The following is a 14,256-nucleotide window of genomic DNA, read 5'->3' as shown; positions in this document are numbered from 1 at the left end:
CGGAAGCAAGCCCCCAAAACCAGGGCGGCAGGGCAGGGGGAGTACATGAGACAGGTGGGGCAGCAGTGAGACAGGTGAGGGCAGCAGTGAGACGGGTGAGGGCAGCAGTGAGACAGGTGAGGGCAGCAGTGAGACGGGTGAGGGCAGCAGTGAGACGGGTGAGGGCAGCAGTGAGACGGGTGAGGGCAGCAGTGAGACGGGTGAGGGCAGCAGTGAGACGGGTGAGGGCAGCAGTGAGACGGGTGAGGGCAGCAGTGAGACAGGTGAGGGCAGCAGTGAGACGGGTGAGGGCAGCAGTGAGACGGGTGAGGGCAGCAGTGAGACGGGTGAGGGCAGCAGTGAGACAGGTGAGGGCAGCAGTGAGACGGGTGAGGGCAGCAGTGAGACAGGTGAGGGCAGCAGTGAGACAGGTGAGGGCAGCAGTGAGACAGGTGAGGGCAGCAGTGAGACGGGTGAGGCAGCAGTGAGACAGGTGAGGCAGCAGTGAGACGGGTGAGGGCAGCAGTGAGACAGGTGAGGGCAGCAGTGAGGCGGGTGAGGGCAGCAGTGAGACAGGTGAGGGCAGCAGTGAGACGGGTGAGGGCAGCAGTGAGACGGGTGAGGGCAGCAGTGAGACGGGTGAGGGCAGCAGTGAGACGGGTGAGGGCAGCAGTGAGACAGGTGAGGGCAGCAGTGAGACGGGTGAGGGCAGCAGTGAGACGGGTGAGGGCAGCAGTGAGACAGGTGAGGGCAGCAGTGAGACGGGTGAGGGCAGCAGTGAGACAGGTGAGGGCAGCAGTGAGACAGGTGAGGGCAGCAGTGAGACAGGTGAGGGCAGCAGTGAGACGGGTGAGGGCAGCAGTGAGACGGGTGAGGGCAGCAGTGAGACAGGTGAGGGCAGCAGTGAGACGGGTGAGGGCAGCAGTGAGACGGGTGAGGGCAGCAGTGAGACGGGTGAGGGCAGCAGTGAGACAGGTGAGGGCAGCAGTGAGACAGGTGAGGGCAGCAGTGAGACGGGTCCTCTGGAGGTGCGCGGGGTCCGTACCTGTCCGTGTCCAGGGCGACCAGCGGCTTCTCGTCCGGGCTCTGGTCTAGAGACGAGTACCCTCTGTTGGGCACCACCAGCCTGAGGAGGACACGGAGGACTTCACTCAGGAGTCTCTGCACCCAGTGAGAGGAACACGGCATCGGGACCAGGAGACCCCCAGTGGGATCAGAGTCCAGGCCACTTCCACTGGGCCGCCACCAGTGAGCCCATCAGAGCGTCACTGGGCCCAGACTCCCAGCCGCCCTTCAAAAGACCCCCTAAAGGACCTCCGGTCTGAGGGGGTCCCTCCAGAACACAAATGTGCTGGATGCTACCTGATGCAGTGTAACATGGTGGTGGAGACCAGCAGACCAGGAGGCGGTCTCACCTGGTCCCGGCGGTCTCACCTGGTCCCGGCGGTCTCACCTGGTCCCGGCGGTCTCACCTGGTCCAGGCGGTCTCACCTGGTCCAGGCGGTCTCACCTGGTCCAGGCGGTCTCACCTGGTCTCGGCAGTCTCACCTGGTCCTGGCGGTCTCACCTGGTCCAGGCGGTCTCACCTGGTCCTGGCGGTCTCACCTGGTCCAGGCGGTCTCACCTGGTCCTGGCGGTCTCACCTGGTCCCGGCGGTCTCACCTGGTCCTGGCGGTCTTCTTGGGCTGCTGGTTGACGGGACTCCCCACGGGGTTCTTCCCCGATCCCTTCCGGGCGAGGTCCCTCTGTTTCTCTGGGAACCACAACAACCTTCAGATGATGACATCACAGCATCTGCTGCACACGTTACCATGACGACGGGGGAGGTCACTAACAACACAATGTCCTTCACATGTCCACGCGCTGCACACGCGTGTATTCTCCTGTGGTCTCCTGTGTTCTCCTGTGTTCTCGTGTGTTTTTCTGTGTTCTCCTGTGTTCTCGTGTGTTCTCGTGTTTTCTCGCGTTTTCTCGCGTGTTCTCGTGTTTTCTCGCGTTTTCTCCTGTGTTCTCCTGTATTCTCCTGTGTTCTCCTGTGTTCTCCTGTGTTCTCGTGTGTTCTCGGGTTTTCTCGCGTGTTCTCGTGTGTTCTCGTGTTTTCTCGTGTTCTCGCGTGTTCTCGTGTGTTCTCGCGTGTTCTCGTGTGTTCTCGCGTGTTCTCGTGTGTTCTCGCGTTTTCTCGTGTTCTCGTGTGTTCTCGTGTGTTCTCATGTTTTCTCGTGTACCTATTTGGACTTGCAGTGGGGAGGGCTTGTAGTTCATGGCCAGGCTCTGTCCCGTGGTGTCGGCGGCGGCCTCTGAGGTGGAGGAAGCTGCGGCGTCCTACACACAGAGCGACATGTCAGCTGAACAACAACAACTCACCGTGAGGTAGAATCCAATAGGTTTCAGATCAACGTGTGTTATACTCCCATTGGTCAGGACAGAACACAGCGCTGAGGGCAACTCGGTACGGAGCCCTGCTTCATTGCCCCCCCCCCCCCCACAGCTGCCTGGTTCCTGCATCAATGGGCTCCAGTGTTCTGGCTTCGTCTCTGTTCTGTGTGCACGGTGACGGCGTGGGGGGGGGGGGGTAGCTCCCTTCTCTCCCAGATTGAGAGAACTCTGAGGGTCTCCACATGGACTCCCGTCAGGCTCCAGCAGCTCTAATGGCTGCCATGTTTAAACTAGAAGAAGCTTCTTTTGTATTTTTACACAAAGAGCGAAAGGCTAATGTTGTCTGGATGGAGGGGCTCACCCCTCCACCTCCTCCACAGATGGAGGGGTGAGCCTAGTTCTGATTTACCAGCCGTATTCTATATCTATGGTATTAATACGCTGTGTTGCTGAAATCACAGCTGGTCTCAGATGTAATTAGAGGTTCAGTTCTTCATGGTCCAGAGGGGAGGAGACACAGCTGGAGCAGGAGGGAGGGTTTAATATATATATAGAGTAACGCTCAGAGAATAATAATAACATATAGAGTAACGCTCAGAGAATAATAATAACATATAGAGTAACGCTCAGAGAATAATAATAACATATAGAGTAACGCTCAGAGAATAATAATAACATATAGAGTAACGCTCAGAGAATAATAATAACATATAGAGTAACGCTCAGAGCATAATAATAACATATAGAGTAACGCTCAGAGCATAATAATAACATATAGAGTAACGCTCAGAGCATAATAACATATAGAGTAACGCTCAGAGCATAATAATAACATATAGAGTAACGCTCAGAATAATAATAACATATAGAGTAACGCTCAGAGCATAATAATAACATATAGAGTAACGCTCAGAGCATAATAATAACATATAGAGTAACGCTCAGAGAATAATAATAACATATAGAGTAACGCTCAGAGAATAATAATAACATATAGAGTAACGCTCAGAGAATAATAATAACATATAGAGTAACGCTCAGAGCATAATAATAACATATAGAGTAACGCTCAGAGAATAATAATAACATATAGAGTAACGCTCAGAGCATAATAATAACATATAGAGTAACGCTCAGAGCATAATAATAACATATAGAGTAACGCTCAGAGAATAATAATAACATATAGAGTAACGCTCAGAGAATAATAATAACATATAGAGTAACGCTCAGAGCATAATAATAACATATAGAGTAACGCTCAGAGAATAATAATAACATATAGAGTAGCTCAGAGCATAATAATAACATATAGAGTAACGCTCAGAGCATAATAATAACATATAGAGTAACGCTCAGAGCATAATAATAACATATAGAGTAACGCTCAGAGAATAATAATAACATATAGAGTAACGCTCAGAGAATAATAATAACATATAGAGTAACGCTCAGAGAATAATAATAACATATAGAGTAACGCTCAGAGCATAATAATAACATATAGAGTAACGCTCAGAGAATAATAATAACATATAGAGTAACGCTCCATAGATAATAATAATATATAGAGTAACGCTCAGAGCATAATAATAACATATAGAGTAACGCTCAGAGCATAATAATAACATATAGAGTAACGCTCAGAGCATAATAATAACATATAGAGTAACGCTCAGAGAATAATAATAACATATAGAGTAACGCTCAGAGAATAATAATAACATATAGAGTAACGCTCAGAGACAGAGGACCCAGTGATGTTGAAGTCCTGCAGGAGTCCAACAGTCCCAGGAGGAGGTCTTACTGTGGGCCTGCTCGGGCTCGCCATCCTGAGGGGGTCGTCTGGTTCTGGTCCGGGTCCGGGTCCTGGTCCGGGTCCGGGTCCTGGTCCGGGTCCGGGTCCTGCTCACAGCACCTACAGCCAGACCCAGATCACACGTCACCACACACACACACAGTGTCTCTGCGGCCTATTGATGCGCACATACTGACGGGGATTACAACACAACATGTTCGTCACTGCGTGTCCATCACTGCGACATTCTGCTGCTGGAGGAAGAGGCGACTCCCTCCTCTGCAGAGCAGCTCCCCCTCACACAGATGCTAATGCTATGGTTAGCTCCCCGCGCAGAGGGGCCAGGTGAAGCTCGAGCAGCACACACACATGACGTCACACGGTGGTCCTACCTGCGTGTGCCCGCGGACTGCCTGGGCCCGGTGGCCGTCTGCCTTCATGTTAACTACGGCCTGAAGAAGCGGTTCGCTCAGAGCACGGGACCGGGGCCTCGCGTCTCCCCGTCCCGGTAGAAGCGGCTCGGCTGTCGGGCTCCGGGCTTCAGCATGACGGCAGCTCGCGCTCCTCCATCCCGACAGAGGTGACTCGACAGCTCCACGGCAGCACCGCCCCACTTCCGGCTCTGGAACATCCACGAGAGGGCTGGCCAATCACAGCGCCTCTAGAACATCCACGAGAGGGCTGGCCAATCACAGAGGCGATCACGTATATAGATCCTAATATAATATGGAGGATATTAAAGAACATATAACATATGAATAACATTTATCTGTATATATATATATATATATATAAACAAATATATAAATAAATCATACATATATTATTTATACATATAATCTTTGAATATATACAAACTGACCCAGGACTGGCCGAGCCTGCTGGTTGTCATGGCAACACATACACACCAACGGGCAGCTAGCTTCCAGTCGCTGTCTCTTAGCTCTTAGCTCTTAGCTCTCTGGCTGTTGTTGGACTTTAACGATGCCGAACAACGTGGCGCCGACGCCGGGGCGGAAGGTGACGGCCGACTCGCGCACCTCGCGCCTCATATTTAATCTACGTGTTTGTTTCCGTCATACATCAAACGGTTTGTTCCCCGCAGGCCTCCGTGGTCCCGAAGGCCACGCCCCCCGGGCCGAAGACCGCCAAAGCCGCCAGTAAGAAGAAGGTGGGCGCTCCACCTGAGTTACCGCGAGGAGAGAGTCGGTGGAGCAGTGACGTCATGTGTTCCTTTCCAGGACGAGGACGAGGGCGTGGACACCGGGGACGACGACTGTTTCTACGGGAGGGCCCTGGCGAGGCCCCCGGAGCAGCTGGAGCTCACCGAGGCGGTAACGCGTCTTGTGCTCATTGTGGTTGCGTCAATACCGTGGTCACGTGTAACCTGTGCTGTATGACGTCATCACCAGGAGCTGAAAGAGGAAATCACAAGGATCCTGACTGCAAACAACCCGCATGCCCCCCAGAACATCGTCCGCTACAGCTCCAAGGTGACCAGGGGCCTCACTTCACACCACGTGGTTCACCATGACACACACAGCACCTCCTCATGCTGCTCCTTGTGCTCCTCAGGAGCGCTCCTACACCAGCACCGGCGTTGTGGATCAGATGGCGGTCCACTTGGTGCTGGAGGGCAGCCTCCTGCACCAGGACTCTGACGAGGCCCGTCGGCTGCGGGCCGAGGGGGATCTCCTGAAGGGTCAGCCCGAGACCCTCTGTCCATAACAAGTGCACACTGTGGTGCATCCGGTGTAGTACACCACTGCTGCCACAGGGTGTCACTTTCAACATGTGTCCCAGTCCGAGTGCTGAGGGTCCCTGAATGTGGCTCCTGTGTCCAGGCGCTGCAGCGCTGGAGCCCGGAGCCGAGCTGGAGGAGGGGAAACCGCAGACCCCGGTACGAGCTCCGCGGCTCCGAACGACAGATTGTATTTTGAGCATCACTCGAGCTTCACTCCCTCCACAGGCCACCGAGGGGGGGGGGGAGGTGGACGAGGAGGACCGGCCGGACAGCGTGGCCTCCAGAGCCGACCCCAAGGAGCCCAGCGTCACCAACCAGTTCAACTTCAGCGAGAGGGCCTCGCAGACCCTCGGCGACGCCCTCCGGGTAGGGCGGCGTGTGGAGGAGCGCTCTGGCCTCACGGGGTCTCCATGGTAACGGCCCGTGCCTTTTGACTCCTGCAGCAGAGAAGCTGCCAGACCGAACCTCCTCCGCGCGGCAGCTTCGGGGCCACCGCCAACCAGGTACTGAGGGCCGCTCAGGGCCCGGTGGGGGGGCCCCGCGCGGCGTCATAACCTTGTGGTGTTTGCAGTGGGAGATCTACGACGCCTACGTGGAGGAGCTGCACAAGCAGGAGAGGAACAAAGAAAAGCAGAAAGCTTCCAAGAAAGAACATGAGAAAAGCAAGAAGAAGACGCTGCTGCTGGAAACTCAGGTCCAAAGAGCGCCGAGCGGCGCCAGAACTTCACTCGCGCGTCACGTATTCACGACCTCGTGTTTCAGTTTCAGAACGATGACCTCACCAAGATGGGAGGAGTGGCCAAGATCCTGGAACGCATGGTCACTCAGAATATGTTTGACGGCATCGCAAAAGGTATGTTGAAGACCACCGCCTAGTGGCAGGCGGATGAACTGCGTTCTCCACCTGATGCTCTCCTGCTCGCCTTTCACGCCCTTTAGACTTCAAATACTTTGAGGACGCATCCGATGAGTTCCGGGACCAGAAGGGCACCCTCCTCCCCTTGTGGAGGTTCCAGTACGACAAAGCCAGAGGCCTGTCCGTCACCGCCCTCTGCTGGTGGGTCCGTGTAGCTCCGCCCCCTCCCTGGTGCTCAGTGGTCATCACAGTTATTGATGCACAACATTCCTCAACAGGAGTCAGAAGTATCCGGACCTCTTTGCTGTGGGAATGGGGTCGTGTGAGTACGCAGGATCAAAGTCCATGTCCCCGGGGGGGTGCTAACGTGTCCCTCTGACCCCAGACGCCTCCGGCCAGCAGGGCCGAGGCCTGCTGCTGTTCTACTCGCTGAAGAACTCGGCCTTCCCGGAGTACATCTACCCCACGGACTCGGGCGTCCTGTGCCTCCACATCCACCAGCAGCACTCCTACCTGGTGGCGGTGGGCTTCTACGACGGCCGCGTGGCGGTCTACAACCTGAAGGCCGAGGGGCTGGAGCCCGCGTACAGGAGCACGGCGAAGACCGGCAAGCACACGGACCCCGTGTGGCAGGTGAGGGGGCGGGGCTCTGCCGAGCGCCGTCTTCATGTGTCCGGCGCTCTGGCCCTGAACGCCTTTGTGACCCAGGTGAGCTGGCAGAACGACGACATGGACCAGAACCACAACTTCTACTCAGTGTCCTCTGACGGCCGCGTGGTGTCCTGGACCCTCGTCAAGGTCAGCTGGAGGTCGACTTCTCCTCTCTGGGACCTGCTGGTCGCTTCCTCTTTGGTCACGTGTGTGTGTGTGTGTGTGTGTGTGTGTGTGTGTGTGTGTGTGTGTGTGTGTGTGTGTGTGTGTGTGTGTGTGTGTGTGTGTGTGTGTGTGTGTGTGTGTGTGTGTGTGTGTGTGCAGAACGAGCTGGTCTTCACTGACATCATCACCCTGTCCCTACAAGGTGGGGCCTCTGAGGGGCCCGAAGCTGTACAGCCGCCGGGCGTCGGTAAGATCTCCATCACTCGTGAACGTATGCAGCTCCAGTGTCTGTGTGCTCCTCAGTCTCATGTCCCACTGACTCCAGGTCAGATCTGGCTGAGCGGCTGCTCCTCAGTCTCATGTCCCACTGACTCCAGGTCAGATCTGTCACGTGTCTCTCGTCCGCAGCCTGTGGGACGTCGTTTGACTTCCACAAACACGTGGACTACCTCTTCCTCGTTGGTACGGAGGAGGGGAAGATGCACAAGGTAAGTACCCACGATGCTCCTGGATGACATCGGCACTAAACTTTAAAAACATTTAAATGCTTCAGGAATACTTTGAATTATTGTGTCACACGTCAGAGGAACTTATGGGAGAACTCCTCCAGACTGAGAGACTTCATGTTGGAACACACACACGATATGTTACTAACACCAACCCTCTGGGAGAGGAAGAGAGGAGGGGAGGAGAGGAGGAGGAGGAGAGGAAGAGGAGGAAGAGAGGAGGAGGAGGAAGAGGAGGGGAAGAGGAGAGGAAGAGGAGGAGGAGGAGGAAGAGGAGGAGAGGAAGAGGAGGAGGGCCGGGGGATTGTGCCTCCTCAGTATTTCCTCCTCGTCTCTTACTGACTTTATGAAACCATGATTAACTTTGATTGGACGAAGCACGATGTGTTTCCTGTTGGGGGCGTTGTGCCTTAAAGGGACACACCCCCTCACGAGGGTTAGCAGCTCTTTGAATCAAACTGCCATGTTGATGTATTACAGTCATCACCCTCCTCTTCCTCCTGCAGTGCTCCAAGACCTACTCCAGCCAGGTCCTGGAGACCTACGACGCCCACAGCATGGCGGTGGACGCCGTCAAGTGGAACCACTTCCACCCCAAGGTCTTCATCTCCTGCAGCTCGGACTGGACCGTGAAGATCTGGGACCACACCATCAGGTGAGGGACCTGCTGGGGATGACATCATCTTCCTGGGGATGACATCTTCCGGTGTATCAGTTCTACAAGAGACTGGACGCCGTCTTCTCATGGAGACATTACGTTTGAGTAGAGCCCACAGCTCCTCCCACTTCTCCTGGATAATGAGCAGCGTGTTGTCTCTGTGTTTCAGCACGCCCATGTTCACCTTTGACCTGGATGCGGCGGTCGGCGATGTGGCCTGGGCTCCGTACTCCTCCACTGTGTTCGCTGCCGTCACGACGGACGGAACCGTAAGTGGACCTGAACTCACCGTCAGAAGCACCTTCAGAAGCACCTTGAGAAGCACCTTCAGAAGCACCTTCAGAAGCACCGTCAGAAGCACCTTCAGAAGCACCTTCAGAAGCACCGTCAGAAGCACCTTCAGAAGCACCTTGAGAAGCACCTTCAGAAGCACCTTGAGAAGCACCTTCAGAAGCACCTTCAGAAGCACCTTGAGAAGCACCTTCAGAAGCACCGTCAGAAGCACCGTCAGAAGCACCTTCAGAAGCACCTTGAGAAGCACCTTCAGAAGCACCTTCAGAAGCACCTTCAGAAGCACCGTCAGAAGCACCTTCAGAAGCACCGTCAGAAGCACCGTCAGAAGCACCTTCAGAAGCACCTTGAGAAGCACCTTCAGAAGCACCTTCAGAAGCACCGTCAGAAGCACCTTGAGAAGCACCTTCAGAAGCACCTTGAGAAGCACCTTCAGAAGCACCATCAGAAGCACCTTCAGAAGCACCTTGAGAAGCACCGTCAGAAGCACCGTCAGAAGCACCGTCAAAAGCACCGTCAGAAGCACCGTGAGAAGCACCGTCAGAAGCACCTTGAGAAGCACCTTCAGAAGCACCTTGAGAAGCACCTTCAGAAGCACCTTGAGAAGCACCGTCAGAAGCACCTTGAGAAGCACCGTCAGAAGCACCTTCAGAAGCACCGTCAGAAGCACCTTGAGAAGCACCTTCATGACGGTGCCAGGGTTAGACTTCATACTAGAATAGAGACGTCGACCTGCATCCAGAACCAGTGACTCCTTATTAAACATCAATATCTGTATAATTACATGTTACATGTTGACCGGTCTTGTCCGTGACAGAGTTCTGGTCCCTCTGAGGCATTGGCGGTCTGAGCAGATCTTCTGGCTCCGACGGGCGTGTTCACAGATGGGTCGCAGGTCTATTGTTCCGCAGTCGGGTCTATTGTTCCGCAGTCGGGTCTATTCTGCAGTCGGGTCTATTGTTCTGCAGTCGGGTCTATTGTTCCGCAGTCGGGTCTATTGTTCCGCAGTCGGGTCTATTGTTCCGCAGTCGGGTCTATTCTGCAGTCGGGTCTATTGTTCCGCAGTCGGGTCTATTCTGCAGTCGGGTCTATTGTTCCGCAGTCGGGTCTATTGTTCCGCAGTCGGGTCTATTGTTCCGCAGTCGGGTCTATTGTTTCGCAGTCGGGTCTATTGTTCCGCAGTCGGGTCTATTGTTCCGCAGTCGGGTCTATTGTTCCGCAGTCGGGTCTATTGTTCTGCAGTCGGGTCTATTGTTCCGCAGTGATGGAGCTCCAGCTGGAGAACGACGTCCTCTTGAACCCAGTGGTCACCCTGAAGGACCGAGTCCAGCAGAGGGTTCTCCAGGTGCTCCATCAGGGTGGTGTCCAGTTAAATCTTCAGTCAGTGTTGATGAAGTCTCAGTTCTGCGGGTCAGATTGTAAAATAAATAGATAAATAAAGTTGTCTTCTTCCTCTGATGACTCTTCTTCTTCCTCTGATGACTCTTCTTCCTCTTCTTCCTCTTCTTCAGGTTCATGTCTTTGACCTCAGCATCAACAAGTATGAGGCCATCTGCCAGCAGCTGGTGGCCAAGAAGAAGACCAAGCTGACCCACGTGGAGTTCAACCCCATCCACCCCATCCTCATCGTGGGGGACGACCGAGGCTCCGTCAGGAGCTTCAAGCTCTCCCCGAACCTGCGCAAGAAGCCCAAGGTAAGGACCCCGAGACAGGAGAGGCCCCTCCCACCACGGGGGAGCTAGTGTCCTCCTAAACCAACCCTAACCCCTAACTCCTAACCTGCCACAGGGGAGCTAGTGTCTTCCTAAACCAACACTAACCCCTAACCCCTAACTCCTAACCCGCCACAGGGGAGCTAGTGTCCTCCTAAACCAACACTAACTCCTAACTCCTAACCCGCCACAGGGGAGCTAGTGTCCTCCTAAACCAACACTAACCCCTAACTCCTAACCCGCCACAGGGGAGCTAGTGTCCTCCTAAACCAACACTAACCCCTAACCCCTAACTCCTAACCCGCCACAGGGGAGCTAGTGTCTTCCTAAACCAACACTAACCCCTAACCCCTAACTCCTAACCCGCCACAGGGGAGCTAGTGTCCTCCTAAACGAACACTAACCCCTAACCCCTAACTCCTAACCCGCCACAGGGGAGCTAGTGTCCTCCTAAACCAACACTAACTCCTAACTCCTAACCCGCCACAGGGGAGCTAGTGTCCTCCTAAACCAACACTAACCCCTAACTCCTAACCCGCCACAGGGGAGCTAGTGTCCTCCTAAACGAACACTAACCCCTAACTCCTAACCCGCCACAGGGGAGCTAGTGTTTTCCTAAACCAACCCTAACCCCTAACTCCTAACCCGCCACAGGGGAGCTAGTGTCTTCCTAAACCAACACTAACCCCTAACCCCTAACCCGCCACAGGGGAGCTAGTGTCTTCCTAAACCAACACTAACCCCTAACCCCTAACTCCTAACCCACCACAGGGGAGCTAGTGTCCTCCTAAACCAACACTAACCCCTAACCCCTAACTCCTAACCCGCCACAGGGGAGCTAGTGTCTTCCTAAACCAACACTAACCCCTAACCCCTAACTCCTAACCCGCCACAGGGGAGCTAGTGTCCTCCTAAACCAACACTAACCCCTAACCCCTAACTCCTAACCCGCCACAGGGGAGCTAGTGTCCTCCTAAACCAACACTAACCCCTAACTCCTAACCCGCCACAGGGGAGCTAGTGTCTTCCTAAACCAACACTAACCCCTAACTCCTAACCCGCCACAGGGGAGCTAGTGTCCTCCTAAACGAACACTAACCCCTAACCCCTAACTCCTAACCCGCCACAGGGGAGCTAGTGTCCTCCTAAACCAACACTAACTCCTAACTCCTAACCCGCCACAGGGGAGCTAGTGTCCTCCTAAACCAACACTAACCCCTAACTCCTAACCCGCCACAGGGGAGCTAGTGTCCTCCTAAACCAACACTAACCCCTAACCCCTAACTCCTAATCCGCCACAGGGGAGCTAGTGTCCTCCTAAACCAACACTAACCCCTAACCCCTAACTCCTAACCCGCCACAGGGGAGCTAGTGTCTTCCTAAACCAACACTAACCCCTAACCCCTAACTCCTAACCCGCCACAGGGGAGCTAGTGTCCTCCTAAACGAACACTAACCCCTAACTCCTAACCCGCCACAGGGGAGCTAGTGTCCTCCTAAACCAACACTAACTCCTAACTCCTAACCCACCACAGGGGAGCTAGTGTCCTCCTAAACCAACACTAACCCCTAACTCCTAACCCGCCACAGGGGAGCTAGTGTCTTCCTAAACCAACCCTAACCCCTAACTCCTAACCCGCCACAGGGGAGCTAGTGTCTTCCTAAACCAACACTAACCCCTAACCCGCCACAGGGGAGCTAGTGTCTTCCTAAACCAACACTAACCCCTAACCCCTAACTCCTAACTCACCACAGGGGAGCTAGTGTCCTCCTAAACCAACACTAACCCCTAACCCCTAACTCCTAACCCGCCACAGGGGAGCTAGTGTCTTCCTAAACCAACACTAACTCCTAACCCACCACAGGGGAGCTAGTGTCCTCCTAAACCAACACTAACCCCTAACCCCTAACTCCTAACCCGCCACAGGGGAGCTAGTGTCTTCCTAAACCCTAACCGGCCATCTTCAGCCGATAAGTGGTCAAACTAAGTGAAGCCATCTTGAGGCTCTGAGCCGTACGGGTGGAGCCGGTGACATCCCACATGGAGCGCTTCTACATCGCCTCTTGTCTTAGCTTGTTCCCGGTACCGGCGGCTCAGCCACCGGGTGCCGAGGGTCATCAAGCAGACGCACTGACCTCTACCACCGTGATAGTTAGAGGGAATTGAGATTGAAGAGAGGTACATGATGTATGAAGAGAGCCGTTCAGTCAGTGAGAAGTTCAGTGAAGAGACGCCTCGCCCGGCCTCCCTACCATACCCTAGGAATAACACTACCAAACCCTAGGAATAACACTACCATACCCTAGGAATAACACTACCCTAGGAATAACACTACCAAACCCTAGGAATAACACTACCATACCCTAGGAATAACACTACCAAACCCTAGGAATAACCCTACCCTAGGAATAACACTACCATACCCTAGGAATAACACTACCCTAGGAATAACACTACCAAACCCTAGGAATAACCCTACCCTAGGAATAACACTACCATACCCTAGGAATAACACTACCCTAGGAATAACACTACCAAACCCTAGGAATAACACTACCATACCCTAGGAATAACACTACCCTAGGGATAACACTACCATACCCTAGGAATAACACTACCAAACCCTAGGAATAACACTACCCTAGGGATAACACTACCATACCCTAGGAATAACACTACCATACCCTAGGAATAACACTACCCTAGGAATAACACTACCATACCCTAGGAATAACCCTACCCTAGGAATAACACTACCAAACCCTAGGAATAACACTACCCTAGGAATAACACTACCAAACCCTAGGAATAACCCTACCCTAGGAATAACACTACCATACCCTAGGAATAACACTACCAAACCCTAGGAATAACACTACCCTAGGAATAACACTACCCTACCCTAGGGATAACACTACCCTAGGAATAACACTACCATACCCTAGGAATAACACTACCAAACCCTAGGAATAACACTACCATACCCTAGGAATAACACTACCCTAGGAATAACACTACCAAACCCTAGGAATAACCCTACCCTAGGAATAACACTACCAAACCCTAGGAATAACACTACCCTAGGAATAATACTACCATACCCTAGGAATAACACTACCCTAGGAATAACACTACCCCTGACCCCAGGGAGCCATGTGGAGCTGCAGCCCTTCAGGGCTTGTGTTCCTCAGGAGAGTTTCATATACAACACACTGGAAGATCTCTTGTAGTCCTGTAGCTTCATGTCTAAAAAGAACACAATTTGTGTGTGTGTGTATAGGTCAAGAAGGGTCAGGAGCAGCCGAAGGGTCCAGAAGTGGAAATAGCCAAGATGGAGAAGCTCCTGAGTCTGCTGAGGGAACCCGAGCTGGACCCAGCTTAGCGAGGCCCCCCCAGGACCCCCGAGGCCCCCAACACAGCAACATGGAACAATCTTTATACTCCTCCGTTGAAAACAAATCGAAAACAACTTTTTAAAGTTTCTATATCTTTATTAAAATCTTTTTTGTCTGATCTCAA

The 14,256-nt window shown here is 53.4% G+C and overlaps 2 protein-coding genes across 4 annotated transcripts in view; one reads left to right on the top strand and one right to left on the bottom strand.

The window, feature by feature from the left end:
* fam219aa (family with sequence similarity 219 member Aa) overlaps positions 1-5,103 on the bottom strand; it is a 13,566-nt gene extending 8,463 nt beyond the window's left edge. Inside the window, exons 1-6 of the mRNA XM_056410928.1 lie at positions 5,016-5,103; positions 4,546-4,869; positions 4,163-4,273; positions 2,205-2,301; positions 1,642-1,732; positions 870-1,105 (exon numbers count right to left, since the gene is read on the bottom strand). Coding sequence (XP_056266903.1) covers positions 870-1,105; positions 1,642-1,732; positions 2,205-2,301; positions 4,163-4,186 — 448 coding nt within the window. The 5' untranslated portion in view covers positions 4,187-4,273; positions 4,546-4,869; positions 5,016-5,103. The remainder of the gene's footprint in view (positions 1-869; positions 1,106-1,641; positions 1,733-2,204; positions 2,302-4,162; positions 4,274-4,545; positions 4,870-5,015) is intronic.
* Positions 5,048-14,256, top strand: dnai1.2 (dynein, axonemal, intermediate chain 1, paralog 2). 3 transcript variants are annotated; one of them, XM_056410957.1, is made up of 20 exons: positions 5,048-5,173; positions 5,259-5,324; positions 5,395-5,487; positions 5,566-5,646; positions 5,729-5,855; positions 5,998-6,053; positions 6,123-6,263; positions 6,341-6,400; positions 6,469-6,591; positions 6,660-6,750; positions 6,837-6,954; positions 7,032-7,075; positions 7,139-7,386; positions 7,462-7,551; positions 7,729-7,816; positions 7,978-8,057; positions 8,582-8,730; positions 8,903-9,002; positions 10,536-10,718; positions 14,018-14,256. In XM_056410957.1, the coding sequence occupies exons 1-20, from the start codon at positions 5,138-5,140 to the stop codon at positions 14,117-14,119; spliced, it is 2,076 nt and encodes a 691-aa protein (XP_056266932.1). In that variant the 5' UTR covers positions 5,048-5,137; the 3' UTR covers positions 14,120-14,256. The 3 variants fall into 3 exon arrangements, with proteins under 3 accessions (XP_056266932.1, XP_056266934.1, XP_056266933.1); XM_056410959.1 differs by lacking the exons at positions 10,536-10,718; positions 14,018-14,256 and having other exon boundaries at positions 7,952-8,057; positions 8,903-8,989; XM_056410958.1 differs by lacking the exons at positions 10,536-10,718; positions 14,018-14,256 and having other exon boundaries at positions 7,895-8,057; positions 8,903-8,989.

Source organism: Pseudoliparis swirei, unplaced genomic scaffold (assembly GCF_029220125.1).
Source record: "Pseudoliparis swirei isolate HS2019 ecotype Mariana Trench unplaced genomic scaffold, NWPU_hadal_v1 hadal_30, whole genome shotgun sequence".
Lineage (NCBI taxonomy): Eukaryota > Metazoa > Chordata > Actinopteri > Perciformes > Liparidae > Pseudoliparis > Pseudoliparis swirei.
The sequence above is the reverse complement of the archived record's forward strand: the minus strand, read 5'-3'. Positions and strand labels throughout refer to the sequence as shown.

What these genes read in the sequence shown, in the direction of transcription:
- dnai1.2 (XM_056410957.1), top strand. Translation starts at nt 5,138, where the DNA reads ATGCCGAACAACGTGGCGCCGACGCCGGGGCGGAAG. An exon ending in CGAGGGGGATCTCCTGAAGG is followed by an intron (nt 5,856 to 5,997) that starts GTCAGCCCGAGA and finishes TCCTGTGTCCAG; the next exon opens with GCGCTGCAGCGCTGGAGCCC. An exon ending in ACACGGACCCCGTGTGGCAG is followed by an intron (nt 7,387 to 7,461) that starts GTGAGGGGGCGG and finishes TTTGTGACCCAG; the next exon opens with GTGAGCTGGCAGAACGACGA.